The sequence below is a fragment of the Primulina tabacum genome, chromosome 1 (assembly GCF_025594145.1).
Source record: "Primulina tabacum isolate GXHZ01 chromosome 1, ASM2559414v2, whole genome shotgun sequence".
NCBI classification, from domain to species: Eukaryota; Viridiplantae; Streptophyta; class Magnoliopsida; order Lamiales; family Gesneriaceae; genus Primulina; species Primulina tabacum.
In genome coordinates, this window is record NC_134550.1 from 53,963,712 (window position 1) to 53,980,728 (window position 17,017).

The 17,017-nt window shown below is 34.0% G+C and overlaps 4 protein-coding genes across 5 annotated transcripts; 3 read left to right on the top strand and 1 right to left on the bottom strand.

Annotated features, from left to right (window-relative positions):
- Positions 1-1,144: 1,144 nt before the first annotated feature.
- Positions 1,145-5,458, top strand: LOC142549854 (uncharacterized). 2 transcript variants are annotated; one of them, XM_075659061.1, is made up of 10 exons: positions 1,145-1,342; positions 1,661-1,789; positions 3,219-3,307; positions 3,407-3,542; positions 4,008-4,082; positions 4,285-4,406; positions 4,495-4,570; positions 4,749-4,808; positions 5,215-5,364; positions 5,449-5,458. In XM_075659061.1, the coding sequence occupies exons 2-9, from the start codon at positions 1,676-1,678 to the stop codon at positions 5,350-5,352; spliced, it is 810 nt and encodes a 269-aa protein (XP_075515176.1). In that variant the 5' UTR covers positions 1,145-1,342; positions 1,661-1,675; the 3' UTR covers positions 5,353-5,364; positions 5,449-5,458. The 2 variants fall into 2 exon arrangements, with proteins under 2 accessions (XP_075515176.1, XP_075515170.1); XM_075659055.1 differs by lacking the exon at positions 1,145-1,342 and adding an exon at positions 1,358-1,541.
- Positions 5,459-7,245: 1,787 nt separating this feature from the next.
- Positions 7,246-9,346, top strand: LOC142549865 (calcium uniporter protein 2, mitochondrial-like). Its single transcript, XM_075659073.1, has 2 exons — positions 7,246-7,845; positions 8,532-9,346. Exons 1-2 carry the CDS (start codon positions 7,438-7,440, stop codon positions 9,015-9,017), a joined length of 894 nt encoding a protein of 297 aa, XP_075515188.1. The 5' UTR covers positions 7,246-7,437; the 3' UTR covers positions 9,018-9,346.
- A 79-nt stretch (positions 9,347-9,425) lies between these two features.
- LOC142549873 (bifunctional bis(5'-adenosyl)-triphosphatase/adenylylsulfatase FHIT-like) lies at positions 9,426-16,593 on the bottom strand. The gene is made up of 5 exons (XM_075659085.1): positions 16,357-16,593; positions 16,147-16,257; positions 15,111-15,257; positions 9,744-9,842; positions 9,426-9,667 (listed from the first exon to the last, which is right to left on the bottom strand). The coding sequence occupies exons 1-5, from the start codon at positions 16,528-16,530 to the stop codon at positions 9,545-9,547; spliced, it is 654 nt and encodes a 217-aa protein (XP_075515200.1). The 5' UTR covers positions 16,531-16,593; the 3' UTR covers positions 9,426-9,544.
- On the top strand, positions 10,581-12,586 carry LOC142519750 (uncharacterized). Its single transcript, XM_075622782.1, has 3 exons — positions 10,581-11,175; positions 11,336-11,388; positions 11,691-12,586. The coding sequence occupies exons 1-3, from the start codon at positions 11,129-11,131 to the stop codon at positions 12,002-12,004; spliced, it is 414 nt and encodes a 137-aa protein (XP_075478897.1). The 5' UTR covers positions 10,581-11,128; the 3' UTR covers positions 12,005-12,586.
- Positions 16,594-17,017: the final 424 nt, after the last annotated feature.

The following is a 17,017-nucleotide window of genomic DNA, read 5'->3' on the forward strand; positions in this document are numbered from 1 at the left end:
TCGTCATGAATTTTGGTATTTTGATGGTATTTAAATTTCTATTATTATTATGTATCTTGATTAGAATTTTAATATAAATATTTTTTTACATGATCTCAAATGTAGTTTAAAATGTTAATAAAATTTATTATCTAATGACAAAAAATTTAACTTTTTTTGAAAAATATTTGTTTATTGTTTAAAATTTTGATAAATAAATAAATATAAGAATTTTTAGATATAATTTTCTATTTTTTTATTAGTATAGATTGATTCAGTCAATATTTTTTATATTAATCTAAGTGTTATCTCAAATGATATAAACATTTTTATATAATAATACCTAAAATTTAAATATATTCATCATATTATATCAATAATTTTGATAAATTTTCAAACGTTAATATTTATTAAATTTAATGATTAATTATATAAAATAACAGTTTGTACATCACACAAATAAAATACTAGTTAATTTCATATCAAAATCGCTTAATAAGGTTTTTTTTTTTTTTAAAAAAAGTTCACTTAACATAAACTAAATCACCGGAACTTGCATTTAATTTTGTTCTTTTTTAATATGTCTATTCAAATTCAAAATCCAAAAGTTGATCTATTCTTTAAATTTTATTTTGGTTTTTTTGAAAACATAAAAAAAAAAGTTCTACACACTCTCATCTCTAATATTTTTAAGACAAAAACTTATGTGAGACGTTCTCACGACTCGTATTTTATGAGACGGATCTCTTATTTGGGTCATCAATGAAAAAATATTACATTTTATGCTAAGAATATTATTTTTTATTGTGAATATCGGTAAAGTTTACCCGTCTCACAGATAAAGTTTCGTGAGACTGTCTCACAAGAGACCTACTAATATTTTTATATAATCTCAAATTATCATTTACATTTATTTACGACCAATCTATCTTTCACAAACACTTGGACAATATTATTTTTGATATTTTATTCAAAAATTATTAAAATCGTTTATTCACCAAACATTCTGTTTTTTTTTTTAAAAAAATTATTTATTCAGCAAAATTATTATAAATTTAGTCGTTGATGTGGAAGAAGCATTCTTAAATAAACCATTAATTTGACCTAAAACATATAAAATTGAAAATTTGGTATTCATGGCCGCTAGCAAATAATTATGAACAGTATTGCTACTTGCTCGTGATTTGGGAAGGGAGTTGGAGCCTTATTTATTGTATGCAGCTGTAAAAGTATAATCTTTATTGGTAGTAATTTTCCAATAGAAATTTAAAAAATATTGCTCCGATTTTCATTTTGCTGGCTGACTGCTGCCCAGAATGACAATTTTCAACTTTTTTTTCTAGTACTACCACTGCTCCTCCCGGTAAGTGATAAATTCTTGATTTTTACTGAATTATTTCGGTATCTGCGTCATGCCATTTGTGTGAATGTTAGTGAGACGGGGAGGCCCACCTTCTCTACAGATGGGATTCGTCTCCCTTTTTATTAGCAGTGTTTTTTTTTTCTTCTATCATAGAATACTGCCCAGTTCAGCGTTTGATCATCTTCTTCCGATTATTCTGGTAACTTATAATTGTTGTTTTCTTGCGATATAGATGACGTAACGCACCACATATGCTTCTCCGGGAGAGGTTTGTAATGGTTTTCTTGTGAAGTGAGTGGACTTGTTGTGTTCTTGCAGGAAAAAGGAAAAGGGATGTGGTTTTTGGGGATTGGAGTTGGGTTGATTGGCATCGCGGGTCATGCTACACCAACCAAACAGTTACACTGGATGTCTTCTGTTTTTGTTGGGATTTTGATGTGCAAAATTGTAAGTTAGTTTGATGCTTGCCTTTTCTCTCATTTCCTGTATAATATTTGTTTGTGCTGTGTTTATCTGCGTTCGGTTCTTTTCTGGGCATGGTGTTTTGTAACATAAGATATCAGTAACTTTTATTGATATTGATTGAAAGAGGAAACCATTTGATTTTGGGAAAAAGTTAGAGAGGATTTTTGTGCTTGTTAGATGGAGGGTTCTTCCTGGTCTTTTAGCTTCTCTGGTTACCCAGAGATTGTTTCTAAAGTTGTGCAAATGGAAGTCAATGGATGGACTAACATGTTATCTCATAACACCTATAGAAGAGTACAGATCGAAAAGACTAGTATGTCACCTTTTAGAGCCTCTCAAAACAGTTGCTCGTGAAACCAAGTTCATATCGTGACATTGCTTTCCTTTGAAAGCTGATGCGCTCAGTGGGTTTCAATCGACGCCAACTAAATGATTGTCCTCCTCCAGAATAGCTCTTCCGTTCCAATATTAAACAATTAATTAGTCCAAATTCAGAGACTTGATTAATTGGTGGCAGAGTTTGCAACCTTTATTAATTATTACATAAATGGGACCACCGAGGAATCATATCAACACAACATTGTTGGGTAGAGTGCACTAGCCTCCTTGTGAAATTTTGAAGTTGCATAGAAACTCCTGAGCTCAAACAACCTTGCATCCATAGTTGCATATGCATGCGCCTACTTTTATTTGGTATTGTTTATATCACATTTTATTCCGGAAAATGTAAAAAATAAATAAATAGATTTAAAAAATAAATAAGCTTCCTCTCATTCGGATTTTAGGGTAAGAAAGGTTATGAGAAAAGTAAAATATTCAATAAGTGATAAAATAATCAATCTGAATGAAAAATATCATATTGGGTTAATGTAGGACGCATTAGCTTCTTTCTAAAGAACATAGGAACTAAAATGCCTATAAATTTTATATAGGGGGTTTCATGAGGTGCTGGATGCACTTTAAACCAACATTGTTAATGATGGCCTACCACTGTCAATAAGAAATGTTTTCACTGAGTATCTTAACTGTGGGCGTGGGCGTGGATATAGAGAGCTCACGGATTCTTCTATTATTTTGTTTTGTAATTGAGCTTATTATCAAAATCCCAATGTGTGGTGCTGTGATAATATCATAGAAAAAATAAATAAATTTACATTTGTGCTATTGCCCTGAAGCTGCTTTATTCGCCTCTGTTTAAGGGAAGCAGAAGCTTCCCAATGCTGAAACAGGATATAGGATTAATTGGAGGAAGAACAATTTTTTCATGATTTAACATTCACTGTACGCTGGATTCGAACGATCTTTTATACTCTTGAATCCTACCAGTATTTTGCTCATCTCTACTTCCTTTTTTTTTTAAAAAAAATAATCTCTACTTCCCTTTTGAAGTGATACAATTTTGGTGTTGAAGGTCTATGAACTAACAGGTGTAGTCAGCGGTATATTCATTAACGGATATCCCAAGCTTGACAATAATCAGAAACTAGAGTGGAACAACAGGTTATGATTCTTTCGCATGTTAATCGATTCTTTTTAATTTGTCCCAAAGTTTATTATTGCAACCCAAATTTTGGTTGTGATCAACTTATAATGATACAGGGGATTCTCCACTTTCCATGCAATTGTAGTAGCAGCTGGTTCTCTATATCTGTTGGCTGTTTCAGATCTTTTTGTTGACACACAAAACGAGTTGATGATTAATAGAACATCAAATCTATCCGACACTATAATGGGGGTAATGTTAATTGTTAACTACCATGTAAAGTTGAGACGGTAATATATGATCCGTAATTTGATTATTTTTGCTGTTGAAAATCATTGCTATATTGCTTGAAATGTGTCTTTTATGTCGGTCAGTTTGTTTAGCCATGAAAGTGATCATTTTTCTTATTTCTTGAGGCTGTAATAATGTGTATAATTGTAATAGCAGTCTGTTCTCTTGCCTTGAGGAAATATCTTTTCCCCAGTGCTACGCTTGCTGATACATAGATTTGCAGCAGCATTTAAGTGAATGTCTATAAAAAGACTAAATTGAAAAAAATCAAATGAAACTGTCTGTTTATCAGACTCACTTGAGACAACATTCTCCTCTTTCCCATTTGTATTAGCTTAACCTCGTATGCGATTATAAGTTTTGTGGATCTTATTTCCATTTCTCATTGATACATCCTCTCAGTTTTATTTTATTTTTAACATTCAGGTTTCCATCGGCTACTTTCTCTCAGACTTGGCAATGATATTTTTCTACTTTCCAACTTTAGGTGGAATGGAGTATGTACGTACGGGAATCCCACCAAATTCGCTTGTCCATTTTTATTATCATTGCGTATCTTAATATTTTATCTTGCCTTGTTTTATGTATTCGTAAAGTCTTGATATCTTTCTCTTTTTTTTTTTTTTGAATTTGCTTGAAAAATGTTTGATGTTACTTAGTTCGCGGGAGAGGTTTTCATTTAGGTGTTTTTTTTTTGGGCTAGGTGGTGCATCATGGACTCTCTATGTACTCAATCATTCAATCTCTTTTGAGCGGTCAAGCACAAATCTATACATTGATGGTTCTCTTTACTGAAAGCACAACTCCATTTGTTAATCTGAGATGGTAAGATTAGGAGATGTTAATTTTACAATATCCTCCTTTAGTTTGTCTCTTGAGGTATTATATTAATTCAGTTTCAACTCACATTCAGGTATCTTGATGTTGCTGGCTTGAAGAATTCTAAACTCTACACCTACAACGGCATCGCGTTGTTCTTTGGGTGGTTGGTATGTACAGTCTTTTTACTGGCTTTCAAATTATTGAAATTTAATTTCTCGCCGTATTTGCAAAGTATACACACAATTGTAAAATGTATTGAATGCGGAGGATATAATAATACTATTCATATTTCCATGGTTGTACATCATATTAAGATTGTTGTAACATGTATACTTTCTTATTCAGGTTGCCAGGATTATCTTGTTCGTGTACTTTTTCTACCACATGTTTATGCATTTTGATCAGGTAAATTGACTTTAAATTTTGGTATTCGGTAGCAACAGGCATTATTTTGGACCTCAAAATTTTTAGCTGCTCTAAGTCTGCTCTCCCAGTTAAAGTTGGTCCCGGATTATTTTTTGGGATCTTAGCCAATCATGTGGTAACACATTGAGTCTTTCTATACAAGAAATCTTGGTGATCGGGAAATTGCTCTTTCTAAATTACTAGTTCCGCACAACCCTTATTCATAAGATGTCAACCCTTATTCTGGTTCGTATCCAGTCACAGATCTTGAAATCCACGCGCACCAAACTTTGTTGAGTGGGGTGAGTCTGCTATGGTCTATGTGGTGTTCTAAGGGTCACATCAAAATGCGAAGAAGCTCGCCTTAGATATGTGACCTTATTTCGATTTTTGCTGCTTCTATCAGGTCAAGAAAGTGTTTCCAGTGGGATTTTACAGTTTGCTTACAGTGCCTCCTGTGTTGACAATGATGAACTTGTTCTGGTTCTGGAAAATTGCTAGAGGTTTGGTTAAAACCTTGAACAAGGCCAGGCACAGCAAATGACATTCTTCATGGACGAGGTTACCTCAACCATTAATTGTCATTGCTCTCCAGATATTTTTTTAATAAAAAATTTATTTGGATCCCAAAACATGAAAATATACTTCTTGCATTTAGCTACAATCAGTTCTTCAAAATTAAAATCAATTTTTGTATTTTAGTTAATTCTTGAATAAGCGAGGGGTTGCATATTCCAATACCTTAAAATAATTTTGTATATGATCTAAAAACCAGAAAATGTACAACATATTCAATAAAATCTCTCAAAAACATGTGACAAAATAGTTTTAATTACTATAATATAAGAGTATTTTTTTTATAAATAGATTAGAAATTTGTGTAATATTTAGATAATTATATTCATCTTTTGGAAAAAAAGTTACGGATAATCTTGTTAAATACTTTTAAGGAAAAAATAAATTAGGTCATCATTACAACATTTTAAAATGTAAATTTTTCTTACAAAGCTGACTCGTGAGAATTGGTCAAATACTTTATTGACAAGAACTTGAAAAGGCGTAATAAAGTAAGGTTCATAGAATGGTCAAAGAGATACGAAGAAAGAGGGGGCAATAGGCATTAATTTAATTTAACTCATATTTATAGGGATGTAATCACAATATCTACTTTAAGTAAAAAATAAATAAAGTTTTGTTTAATAAGTTTATTTGTGGAAAATACGGTATAATTTTCATAAACTAATACAATATATCAGTAAATTTTATTACTTAATAAGATTTTCAATTTTTTTTTAAAAATAAACTATTAGACAACTTGTACACGACACAATTGATATAATAAATTAACAATAAATAGATCTTTTGTAAAATGATCTCATATATTTATATTTATATATGTTAGAGTCGTCGAAATAGATTAAGTCTATCAGACCACCTGTCTCGCCGTGATAAATTGATAGGTTGAGTTACGGTTCAGTGGCTTGTTTGGAAACGGGCCAAAATAGGACAACCCAGATAGGCCATACTAGGTTGTGGCAAGACGGGTCAGACATGGTCGAGCTGCCGGTTTTTTTAAAAATAATTTCTTAATTTTTCATTAATTTTGTTTGAATTGTTGTAAAAAGACACTTATTTTAAAAATATGGTTTTCTATAAATTTAAACTAGTATTTAATTTGTTTTTAATTAAATTTCTATTTATATTATTAATATTATTTGAGAGTGTGATTTTTTTATACAAAATATAATAATTGACATCTCACTTTTATATGATTTGTTTGGTTGTGACATTTATTATTTGTTATGTTAACGTGTAATATTGTTAATTTTTTTGTTTCAAATCTCAAGTATTAGTGTTGTTTTCGTATTTTTATTATTATTTTTCGGGTTGACCCACCTTGACTGCAGCAGCAGTGAGAGACAAGTCGAGGTTTTCCCAATTCGACTGATTGGAGGACCAACCTGTTCGACAGCTCTAATACATGTGAGATGCATCGATTCGATCCACGTTTTAAGTGAAAATTTATTTGAGATACATATTAATACAATTTCATAAATTGTATCGTGTCAGACATTCGTCTCATAAAATTGACTCATCAGAGGGTCTTATAGAAGTCTTTGTGATTAATAATTTACGAAAACTATAGAAATTTCAAATATCATTGTCTTGAAATATCGAGCAAATTTTTGCTTTCTCCAAAAATTAAATATTTTTTTAATTTTTGATGTTGTATATATGAGTTTTGGAGTTGGCTTCTCAGGCTACCATATTAGAAAATAATTTGGAGTTGACTTCTCAGACTACAATATTTTTTTTAAAAAAATTCTTTCTAACATCATGAAATTTTTACATAAAGATATAAAATTTTTTTATTCAGTGAACTTTTTGAGTTTAGTATCTTGGATTTCGCTATCGATCGCTGGGTCCCGGCTTCCCAGAGTATATCATCTTTTCTTCCTTTCAAAATTTTCAACGATTCATCAATGGCCTATCGCAGAATCCAGCACTCACCCACTTTTCATTTTAGAAATTTTTCAATGAAAGATTAACATATATGTGATATAATTGCACCACCCACTCCACAAACGCCACCAAATCTTCAACATCGTAAAGTGAATTGCATTTCAACATGTGGAGAACAAGTACCAGCTCAAATCTACTGAAACGGGCATTTGATTCAGCCATCCGGGGCTCCAGGCCCAGACCCGTTTCCCAGTTGATGGGTTCATTGTTTTATCAATTCTGTAGCTCCGCCGTGAGCGGCGGCGGTAGTGTGAATGAGAACGATTATGGTGGTGCAACTACGATGACTTATGCGGAGGCGAAGAGGCTGATGAGGTTGGTGAATGTGAAGTCGTTGAAGGAGAAGCTTGGTATGGAGAACAAGGAGGTGATCACCTACAGAGAGCTGTTGCGCGCCTGTGAGAGCTCGGGTGTCGCCAAGTCGGCGGATGAAGCCGCCGCGTTCGCTCGAGTTCTGGATGAGGCCGGCATCGTTTTGCTGTTCCGGGATAAAGTTTATCTTCATCCAGATAAGGCATCAGATTCACATTCTTTATTTATCTAATTATATGTTATACTTTTATGTGAATTGGGGTGCTGAATTCCAATGATAGGGAATTATTTATAAGGGGTTCTCGGGTTTTGTGAGAATGATCTTGATTTAGACTTTGGGATTCCTACAGTTGAATGTGGGTTGAAGAAAGTGGGGAAGAATTATTTGATCTCCGATTGTATCTTAACAAGAAACCGGGTCATAATTGTTTTGTAATATGATGAACTGCTGAAGCCTCGAGTTTATTTAAATTAAAGATCGAGTCAAAGGTTACATGCTATCTTATTGGGGAAAGAATAGTTGAGCTCGTGCTTCTGATGTAAGATATAAAGGTACTGTTTGATGTTTCGAATTCTTGTTTGAAATGCCCAAGAAATCATTTTAGTTGTTTGTTTGATCAATGGCGAACAATCATATCAGGATGAAATGAAAAAAAACCATTCAACACTTTTTCATCTTTACCAACGAAGGCCTCTCTGTTTCAATGCCAGAAGAACCAAATCAGAAAGCTTTTGGTTAAGCAGATATCAGAAAGTACACTTTTTTTTATGAAAGAGATTGTGATTCTTAACCAACGAGTTACGATTGTGTGTTGCCATCATTAAGAGTCATGAAGCAGTTCATAGCGATGTGTTTCATCATTTTTCTTTCAATGTGCATCTCTTCAGGTGGTTGATCTGGTTCGGAGGGCAGTTCCTCTTGCTCTTTTACCTGGGGACGACCCATGCAAGGATGAGCTCAAGAAGCTGCAGGAGAAAAAGGAAGAAATCGACGTGCTAGCACACAAGCAAGTACGCCGCATTTTGTGGACTGGATTGGGGCTTGCTGTGGTGCAGGTCGGATTTTTCTTTCGTCTAACATTCTGGGAATTTTCTTGGGATGTGATGGAGCCAATTGCATTTTTCACTACCACCACGGGAATTATAATTGGCTATGCTTATTTTATGGTAACTTCAAGAGATCCGAGTTACCAAGATCTGCTGAAAAGACTCTTCCTCTCAAGGCAGCGAAAGCTCATAAAGAAGTATAACTTTGATATTCAGAGGTTTTTGGAGTTACAGAATAAGTGCAAATTGCCCGTGGATTCGTGTGCATCAATCAAAAGACGAACGGGGGTGGAATTGGATCCAGAGGACCTTTTACACGGTCACTGACATCGCGCAATCTATCCATGTTATTGATTTATAGGCATATTTTGACCGTACAAACTAAACGCGCCTATTTTACAAGGATTGCGCCTAAATTCTTGTTGGTCGCCTCAGCAAAGTTATTCAACGGAAGTAAAAATTATATGTTACTCTATTCTGCTAGTACTTGGAAAGATGTTCTGATGCTGGTTATTTGTCCTAGCTTCTAACTATTTACAGAGAATTTTGTATCCAGGCTTCATCGACATTATTATCCAAGTATACATTTTGTATCATGAAATTATTGGCTAACTGGTTCTACAAGGGATGAACTGGGAGCTATTTCACAACATATATATGAACTATTATAATGTGTAGGTCGTGTGTCTCTGAGTATACAGCAATAGCGCATCAAGAAATACAAAAGAAACCATATAACAGAGTTCCATATCTGGCTACAAAAACCAAAAAAAATCCACCTTCTAACCGGCAAAAAATTCAATCATAAATAACTCCAAATCCTGGGAACTTCCATAAACTCAATACTTAAGATACTATACTCGAAGAAAAAACTTTCTGTATGCATCTGCCTCTTCAGCCATTTCAGCTATGCTTCTGTCTTTTCTCTCTCTGTCGAGATCAAGCTTCTGCTTCAATTCCTTCTCCTTCAAATCAATCTGTACGACGGGTTAGCAGCAAGAAACAAAATCCTGTTGCAAATGAATAAAATTATAAGAAAATATTGTGTCTCACAGCATCGTAGATCTCATCATTTTTTTCAAAATCGCCATTTTTGCGGGGGAGTATGTGAATATGAACATGTGGAACAGTCTGTCCGGCCTGAGGTCCATCCTAAGGTCACAATAAAAATTGAGATAGTAACAGTCAAAGAGCAGAGATAGCTACTAGAGAAAGGAATCTTTCATTAATTTCAGGTTCATCACAAGTACATACACATAATCATAATGAATTTACTACTACGTCTAAGTATCCATAAAAAATTGTCGATTTCAGCTAAAAATATATAAACATATAAATGCCAAATCTAACGTACATATAAATATATCACTTTCATTTATGAATTTCCTTATATGTCTTTGTTCATTTATTTAATTTAAGTTAGCAAATAAATTAATAGGTTATCTTAAAGGTTTTTTTGTAATTCATTGTCCATCTTAAATGAATTTGGACATTAATACACATTCCTCTTTCTTCCCTAACTTTTATGCCAAAAAATTATTTATTTAAATTTTCTTGTTAATTTAAGTTAGCAAATTAAATTAATAGGTTTTTTTAAGAGTTTTTTGTAATTCATTGTCCATCTTAAATGGATTTGAACATTAATACACATTCATATTTCTTTTTTAAATTTTATGCCAGAAAAATTATTTATTTACATTTCTTAGTAAATTTTTTAACAACTTTATTTTTAAATATGAACTAATAAATTAATAGGTTATCTTAAAGGTTTTTTTTAATTAATTATCCATCTTAAATGAATTTGGACATTAATACACATTCCTCTTTCTTCCCTAACTTTTATGCCAAAAAAATTATTTATTTAAATTTTCTTGTTAATTTAAGTTAGCAAATTAAATTAATAGGTTTTTTTAAGAGTTTTTTGTAATTCATTGTCCATCTTAAATGGATTTGGACATTAATACACATTCCTATTTTTTTTTTAAATTTTATGCCAGAAAAATTATTTATTTACATTTCTTAGTAAATTTTTTAACAATTTTATTTTTAAATATGAACTAATAAAATCATATATTATATAGATATTGAAATATGATAAAAGATTTCTAACATCTAACATACATATATGTCACTTTCAATTGTGTTTTCCCCTATGTACCCTTATATTTCTAGATTTTGCAATTTGGCTTCATGGAGGATTAATTTTTTCGTTGTTTACCACCATTTGATAGATATATGGGCCCATTTATTTCATTCTCATTTATTTTATTCCTACGTTTCTTCCTTTCCTATTACTGCTTCACTATGGTCATTATTGTTGATGGGTTATTTCATCCACCTTCCAGTAAACTCACCGATTTCTATCGCCTGCAATTTGTTTATGTCGCTGTGATCCTCAATTTCTCTCTGTTATTTTGGTTTTACTTCTTCTACTTTTCATGACGCAGGGTAGACGGCCGGCTGCCATCTCGGGATTTGTCTCAGGGTATGTGTTTCGCTCTCTTCATTTCTCTCCTGCTTGCTTTGTTGATGCCCCTTTGCATCTTCGAGTTTTTGTATTTTCTATGTGTTCTCCTAACGTTATTTTCCCTCTTAGCTATGTGTGTTATCTTAAAGAGTTTCATGTAATCATTTTAATTTGGCAGCGGCGCTGCTCAATTTCGGTGTGTTGGTGGTGCCGGTTTATCTACTTCCAACGGTTAGCTACTCTGTTATTTTCACCATGTTTATTTGCATCGATTGGATTGTTTTTCCCCCCTTTGATCTGTTTATATTTTTTTATCGCATGTGCTGCTGTCGTTCAATGATATAATTCAATCATATAGCACATATTGTGTCTGTTCCTCTTGCGTGTTCTCCTATTTGTAAGTAATATGTTGTTGTTTTCATCGTGCCTTTATTTTACTTGGATTTTTTTTTTCGGTTTTCCTATGTTCATTTTTTAGCACCTGAAATACGTGGGTTTTTTTTTCCCCAATTGCATTTCTTTTTAAAATTCAGACAATGAAGAAGATATTGCTGGTATCAGTGTCTTGCCAATGGTTCCTTCATGTCAATTTTGTGGCGCACATAGATTCTTTTGTGAAGCTCCATCTTCTTGTTGCGCATGTGGTAAGATTAGATTGACATATCCTATTACTCAGATTGCATTGCTGGAATTATTCAAGGACCCATCGTCTCCCTTGGCTATTTTATTCCGCCGTAAAGTACGATTGTACAACAATGTTTTTTCTTTCACTTCATTTGGGGTTAGGCTTGACAAGGAATTGGCTTCTCTTCAACGTGGGGTATACACATTTCGTGCGCCTGGCTAGATTTTCCATTCATCGCCACCACTTATACCTAATTCGGATGGTGCAAGGTATTTCCAACTTTATTTTTGGGACAACGATAATGAGTTGGAAAATAGGATGTCCGTTTTCCCGGACACTTATGTTGACAGAGAACTCATGGTTTTGCTGATGGACATAATGAAAGTAAGCCCTAATGCACAACTTCTAAAGAGGATAAATCAATATTCTTCAATCATAAACTTAAGATTGCATATTTCCAAAAATGTTCCCGTTGACCAGAGATGTTATGACAGCCCATCCGCTGATCAAATTGCGGCTATTTGGGTCGAAGGCAATGATGATGCTAACATTCCACAGAACAGGGACATAGTTGCTTGTGGTCGTGATGGTCAAACCCATCAAATACAACATTATTATGGTTATTATGATTCCTTGCAATATCCGTTTTTTTCCCGTATGGGGACAATGGGTGGCAGCAGAATATTCTGAAGGTAAAAAATGGGTATGCCCATGTTGACGTGCATGAGAGTGTGCTACCACTTGCCGATGTTAATTCCTTCGATCGTATTATTGCTGGTGAAAGTCGTGGTGCGTTTTTAATCTTTTACCTCATACTCAATTTTAGTAATTATTTCTTGCAATTTCCCCCAAACAAACAAGATGATCGGCTGCATATATTTATATTTTTATCATGCAACTAATTTGTGTGTATTTTATTTGTTTCATGCCGTTGTTCGTGAAAAAAATGATAGGATGGTTTCTTGTAGGGAGTACTATTGTTACAGGTTGCAAATTCATGGCAGCAACACTTCGTTAATCTAGTATGGTGGTTGATTATTGCAACAATTTGTTGTTGATATGTACATTAAACTAGAAACAATGAGATTATATTACTACAGAAGGCACCAAAGTGAGATAAGGTCGGAATTGTACCGGGGTGTGGTTGATAGTGTAGCCAATGGTGAATCACGTGGGAGTGAGATCGAGCAACGTGTTGTTTTACCAACATCTTTCATAGGAGGTCAAAGAGATATGCGACGTCGATATCTTGATGCAATTGCATTGATTCAGAAATTTGGAAAACCTGACTTGTTTATTACGATGACTTGCAATCCGGATTGGAAAGAGATTCGAGAAAATTTATTTGAAGGTCAGCTTGCTCGTGATCGTCCAGATTTGGTCTCTCGAGTGTTTCGTGCAAAATTACTTGATCTTAAAGACCAGATTCTTAAAAAGTCTATATATTTGGCCCTGTTGTTGCTTATGTTTATGTTATCGAGTTCCAGAAACGAGGTCTACCTTATTGTCATATGATTATTATCCTGCAATCTAATTATAAGATTAACTCGCCTGAAAGGTTCGACTCTTAAGTTGTTGCTGAGCTTCCAGATAAAGATGTTTTTCCTCGATTGTTTGGTTTGGTCTCACGACATATGATGCATGGACCTTGTGGCACGTTAAATTTAAAATGCCCATTTATGGTTAATGGAAAATGCAAAAACCATTATCCTCGCCCTTTTTTAGAACATTCTGTTCAACGATCTGATGATTACCCTATATATATACAGGAGGAGAAACGATGGTCGCTCTGTTAAGGTTCGGAATTGTACAATGAATTCTCAATGGGTTGTTCCTTATAATCCTTATCTACTCTATCGCTATGATTGTCATATCAACGTTGAAATTTGTTCTGGGCTAACGGCTGTAAAATATTTATACAGATATATTTACAAGGGCCATGACAAAATAAGTGTTCATTTATCACCACATAGTTCTAACTCATTTGTAGATGAAATACGAGCATTTCAGAATGCTCGCTGGGTGTCTGCTCCAGAATCAGTGTGGCGCATTTTTGAATTTGATCTGAATGAAATCTCTCATGCAGTTATCAATTTGCATCTAAATTTACTGGACAAGCACATGATCACCTTCTCAAATTACCAGAACTTGGGCAATGTGTTGGCATCCGAATGTGTCTCCAAAACTATGTTGACTGAATTTTTTAAGACTTGTTCGCACATTGTGGAAGCAACAAAGTTATTATATTTTGAATTCCTAGAGCATTTTGTTTGGGATCGACCAACTAGAACTTGGAAACCAAGGAAACAAAGACAGGTTATCGGACGTGTTAACTCGGCAAATCCGGCAGAAGGTGAGAGGTATTATCATCGTTTATTACATCTTCATGTTCGAGGCCCTAAGTCCTACTCTGATTTGCTCACTGTTCGTGGAATATTTTGTTTCACTTTCAAGGAAGCAGCACAATGTAGGGGGCTATTAGAAAGTGATAAGAGTAATTTTGACTGTTTAAATGAGGCAGCAAGTTTTCACATGCCTATTGCTTTGCGTAGGTTGTTTGCTACGATCTTAGTACATTGTGTAATCCTTTGTTTTGTTGTTTGCAACCTTAACTGAAAATTGTTATCGTACTATATCTTATATAGACACGATGTCTTATTATTATAAAGATTTATCTCTCTATTGCTTAGTTTGAAAACTTTTGTCAATGAATTGCTTACTCTATGATATTTATTGCACAATTATTGAAACATATATCTCCACGTGCATCGCACGTTCACCTACCTAGTCTCATAATAAATATCAATTTGATTTCTTTCTTTGTTTCTTTCTTCTTGGGATAGATTTTTGTGTTTGAGATTTTTCCCCAATTGTCATGAGGTTGGGGTCAAAGATGTTGAGGTCCAAGGTAATTTCAGATAAGATATCGCCTTAGTAAACAAGGGAAAAGGAGAAAAATCTTGAGAGATTAGTTCTTTCAAATAAAATTGCAGGAACGGCAGTAATGTGGTTGTGTTCATGCATGCTTTACATGCCCTCAAAATGTCATGAGTTTAATCTCAAATATTTCAAACGAAGGTGAATCAAACAACATATAGTTCCTATGATATCGTTAACCTTTTGCAGGTCAGATCATGTAGGTGACACGAACAAATAGATTAACTATTACTTGGTTTGTTTCACAAGATAATGTCAACGTTTGGAGGAAATTGACTAGATGGTTTATTGGAAAATTACTCAACTCAATTAATACGTAACAGATGAAGAAACACGAAGACCAGAAGAAAAAACAAATGACCGCCCTCAATTAAATAATTTGTGATCTTACTTGGATTGCAAATGTAAGTGAAGATGCATTGTGGTAGGACTCAAGTTGGCTCCCCACCTTCTGTGCCATAAGCCATAGATCACTGGTCTCATCAGCACTAAGATCAAGAAAGCGTTTGACTTCACGCCTCGGGCAGACAAGCACGTGTATGTTGTGTTAAGTCAACCAAATAAGGAAACACGACCCTGGAGTGGTTACATTGTATTATCTAATTATGTTTTAATGGCTTCATGGATTGATATAAAATGCAGAGTTCAAGAAATCTAAAGAAAACTGATAGAAAGGAGAATCTAAACATGACTGTGCCATGATGTTGAGGCATATTTGATAAACCACAATCTTCCCAAGCTAGTAGCAACCCCTTGAACTAACACATTTCAAGAACTAATCAGGACTCTGCTGTTCATTCAAGAAGACAAAATGGCGAAGTAACAAAGCAACAATTCATCGTATCACCAGATCAATGAGATCAATTTATTCTACATGTATCTACCCTCTAAATCTGTGTATGGCACTACAAGCTCAAATTCAAATATGGAAACCGGAGAGGATATGACCTGAAATGTGAAGAAACAGAGAAAGAAATCAGCAAACCCACATGGAATAAAATATTCAATGCAAATGTCAATGATGCTAGAGCCCAGACTCCAGACCACATAAAAATTTATGCTTTTCCATTTTCTTACCATTGACGCCTATGAATTTAGCTCATAACGACTCTAAACAGAAAATATTTGCGAAGATGGTAGAATTCAAGCTCTTGCCCCTGACTCGTAGAGAATCATTCTCGTTTTCATAAATATTAGAGCAAAGACATGATGCCAAAACAGCAGTTATATCATCTTACTATCCATCAAACAATAGCAAACAAAATTAGACCCCGACTACATGGAGCACTCGACGACTCATGAATTTCGTGTGTGAATTGGTGGATTAAACTTTCACTTGAAATTCGATTTTGTTTTTACTTCGATCGGCTACTAAAAAAATATTCTTATCATCAAGACATCGCAAATATAAAAGATGAAACTTGCATACCAGGAACAAGAGGGCGGAGATTCACGAAAGCATATGAAAGCTGAGTTGAGTAGAACACTTCCTTTGGGTCGATTTTGTATGGGCCAAACATGTAACTCTCAGAATCCATCTGGGCATCAAAATTGCCAAGAGAAAGATCAACAAGACAACAATCACACACAATCATTCCAGTACTCGGGGAAAACAAAGGTCAAAGCTCAACACTTACCTCAGTAAGCGGTTGCATGAAGGAAGAGGAAGCTCTGGTGAGATTAGAGGGAACCCTGGTGAGAGTAGCAGCGGTAGAACGAAGAAGAAACGTCGTGGGTGTGGAGGGGTGCCGTAAATGCAGAAATGGTACGACGAATTTAAGGGAAGAGAACAAAGGCAATGGCTTTAACATCAGCGTTGGAGGCCCCACGGCGACGCCGCTGTTGCAGTCTCTGAACTAGCGAGGTAAAGTCGTGGCTTTGGGAATAATTAACTTCTTTGTGATATATGATTCTTCGTAAAATTTAAAATTTAACTCATATACAAAAATTGACAAAATATAAAAAAAAAAAAGCAAAAAAACAAAAACTTTTAAAATTTGTTAAATCGGTGAATTTTAATAATTTTCCAAATTAAATTATTTAAAGGTTTAAACCAAAAGACTTGCATTTAAAAGATGAAAAACAAAAATTTATATGAGACGGTCTCATCGGTCCTATTTTTTGAGACGGTCTCACGGGTCGTATTTTATAAGACAGATCTTTTATTTGGGTCATCAATGAAAAATATTACTTTTTATGCTAAGAGTATTAATTTTTATTGTGAATATCGGTAGGGTTCCCGTCTCACAGATAAAGATTCGTGAGACCGTCTCGCAAGAAACCTACTTAAATGAAATG

Coding starts and splice junctions, on each gene's coding strand:
- LOC142549854 (XM_075659055.1), top strand. CDS start 1,407: ATGTTAGTGAGACGGGGAGGCCCACCTTCTCTACAGATGGGATTCGTC. Junction 3,308..3,406: donor AAACTAGAGTGGAACAACAG/GTTATGATTCTT, acceptor ATAATGATACAG/GGGATTCTCCACTTTCCATG. Junction 4,571..4,748: donor CGTTGTTCTTTGGGTGGTTG/GTATGTACAGTC, acceptor TTTCTTATTCAG/GTTGCCAGGATTATCTTGTT.
- LOC142549865 (XM_075659073.1), top strand. CDS start 7,438: ATGTGGAGAACAAGTACCAGCTCAAATCTACTGAAACGGGCATTTGAT. Junction 7,846..8,531: donor TTTATCTTCATCCAGATAAG/GCATCAGATTCA, acceptor GCATCTCTTCAG/GTGGTTGATCTGGTTCGGAG.
- LOC142519750 (XM_075622782.1), top strand. CDS start 11,129: ATGACGCAGGGTAGACGGCCGGCTGCCATCTCGGGATTTGTCTCAGG. Junction 11,176..11,335: donor ATCTCGGGATTTGTCTCAGG/GTATGTGTTTCG, acceptor TTAATTTGGCAG/CGGCGCTGCTCAATTTCGGT. Junction 11,389..11,690: donor CGGTTTATCTACTTCCAACG/GTTAGCTACTCT, acceptor TTTAAAATTCAG/ACAATGAAGAAGATATTGCT.
- LOC142549873 (XM_075659085.1), bottom strand. CDS start 16,530: ATGTTAAAGCCATTGCCTTTGTTCTCTTCCCTTAAATTCGTCGTACCA. Junction 16,258..16,356: donor TCATGCAACCGCTTACTGAG/GTAAGTGTTGAG, acceptor TTTGATGCCCAG/ATGGATTCTGAGAGTTACAT. Junction 15,258..16,146: donor TCCGCCCTCTTGTTCCTGGT/ATGCAAGTTTCA, acceptor TAACACAACATA/CACGTGCTTGTCTGCCCGAG.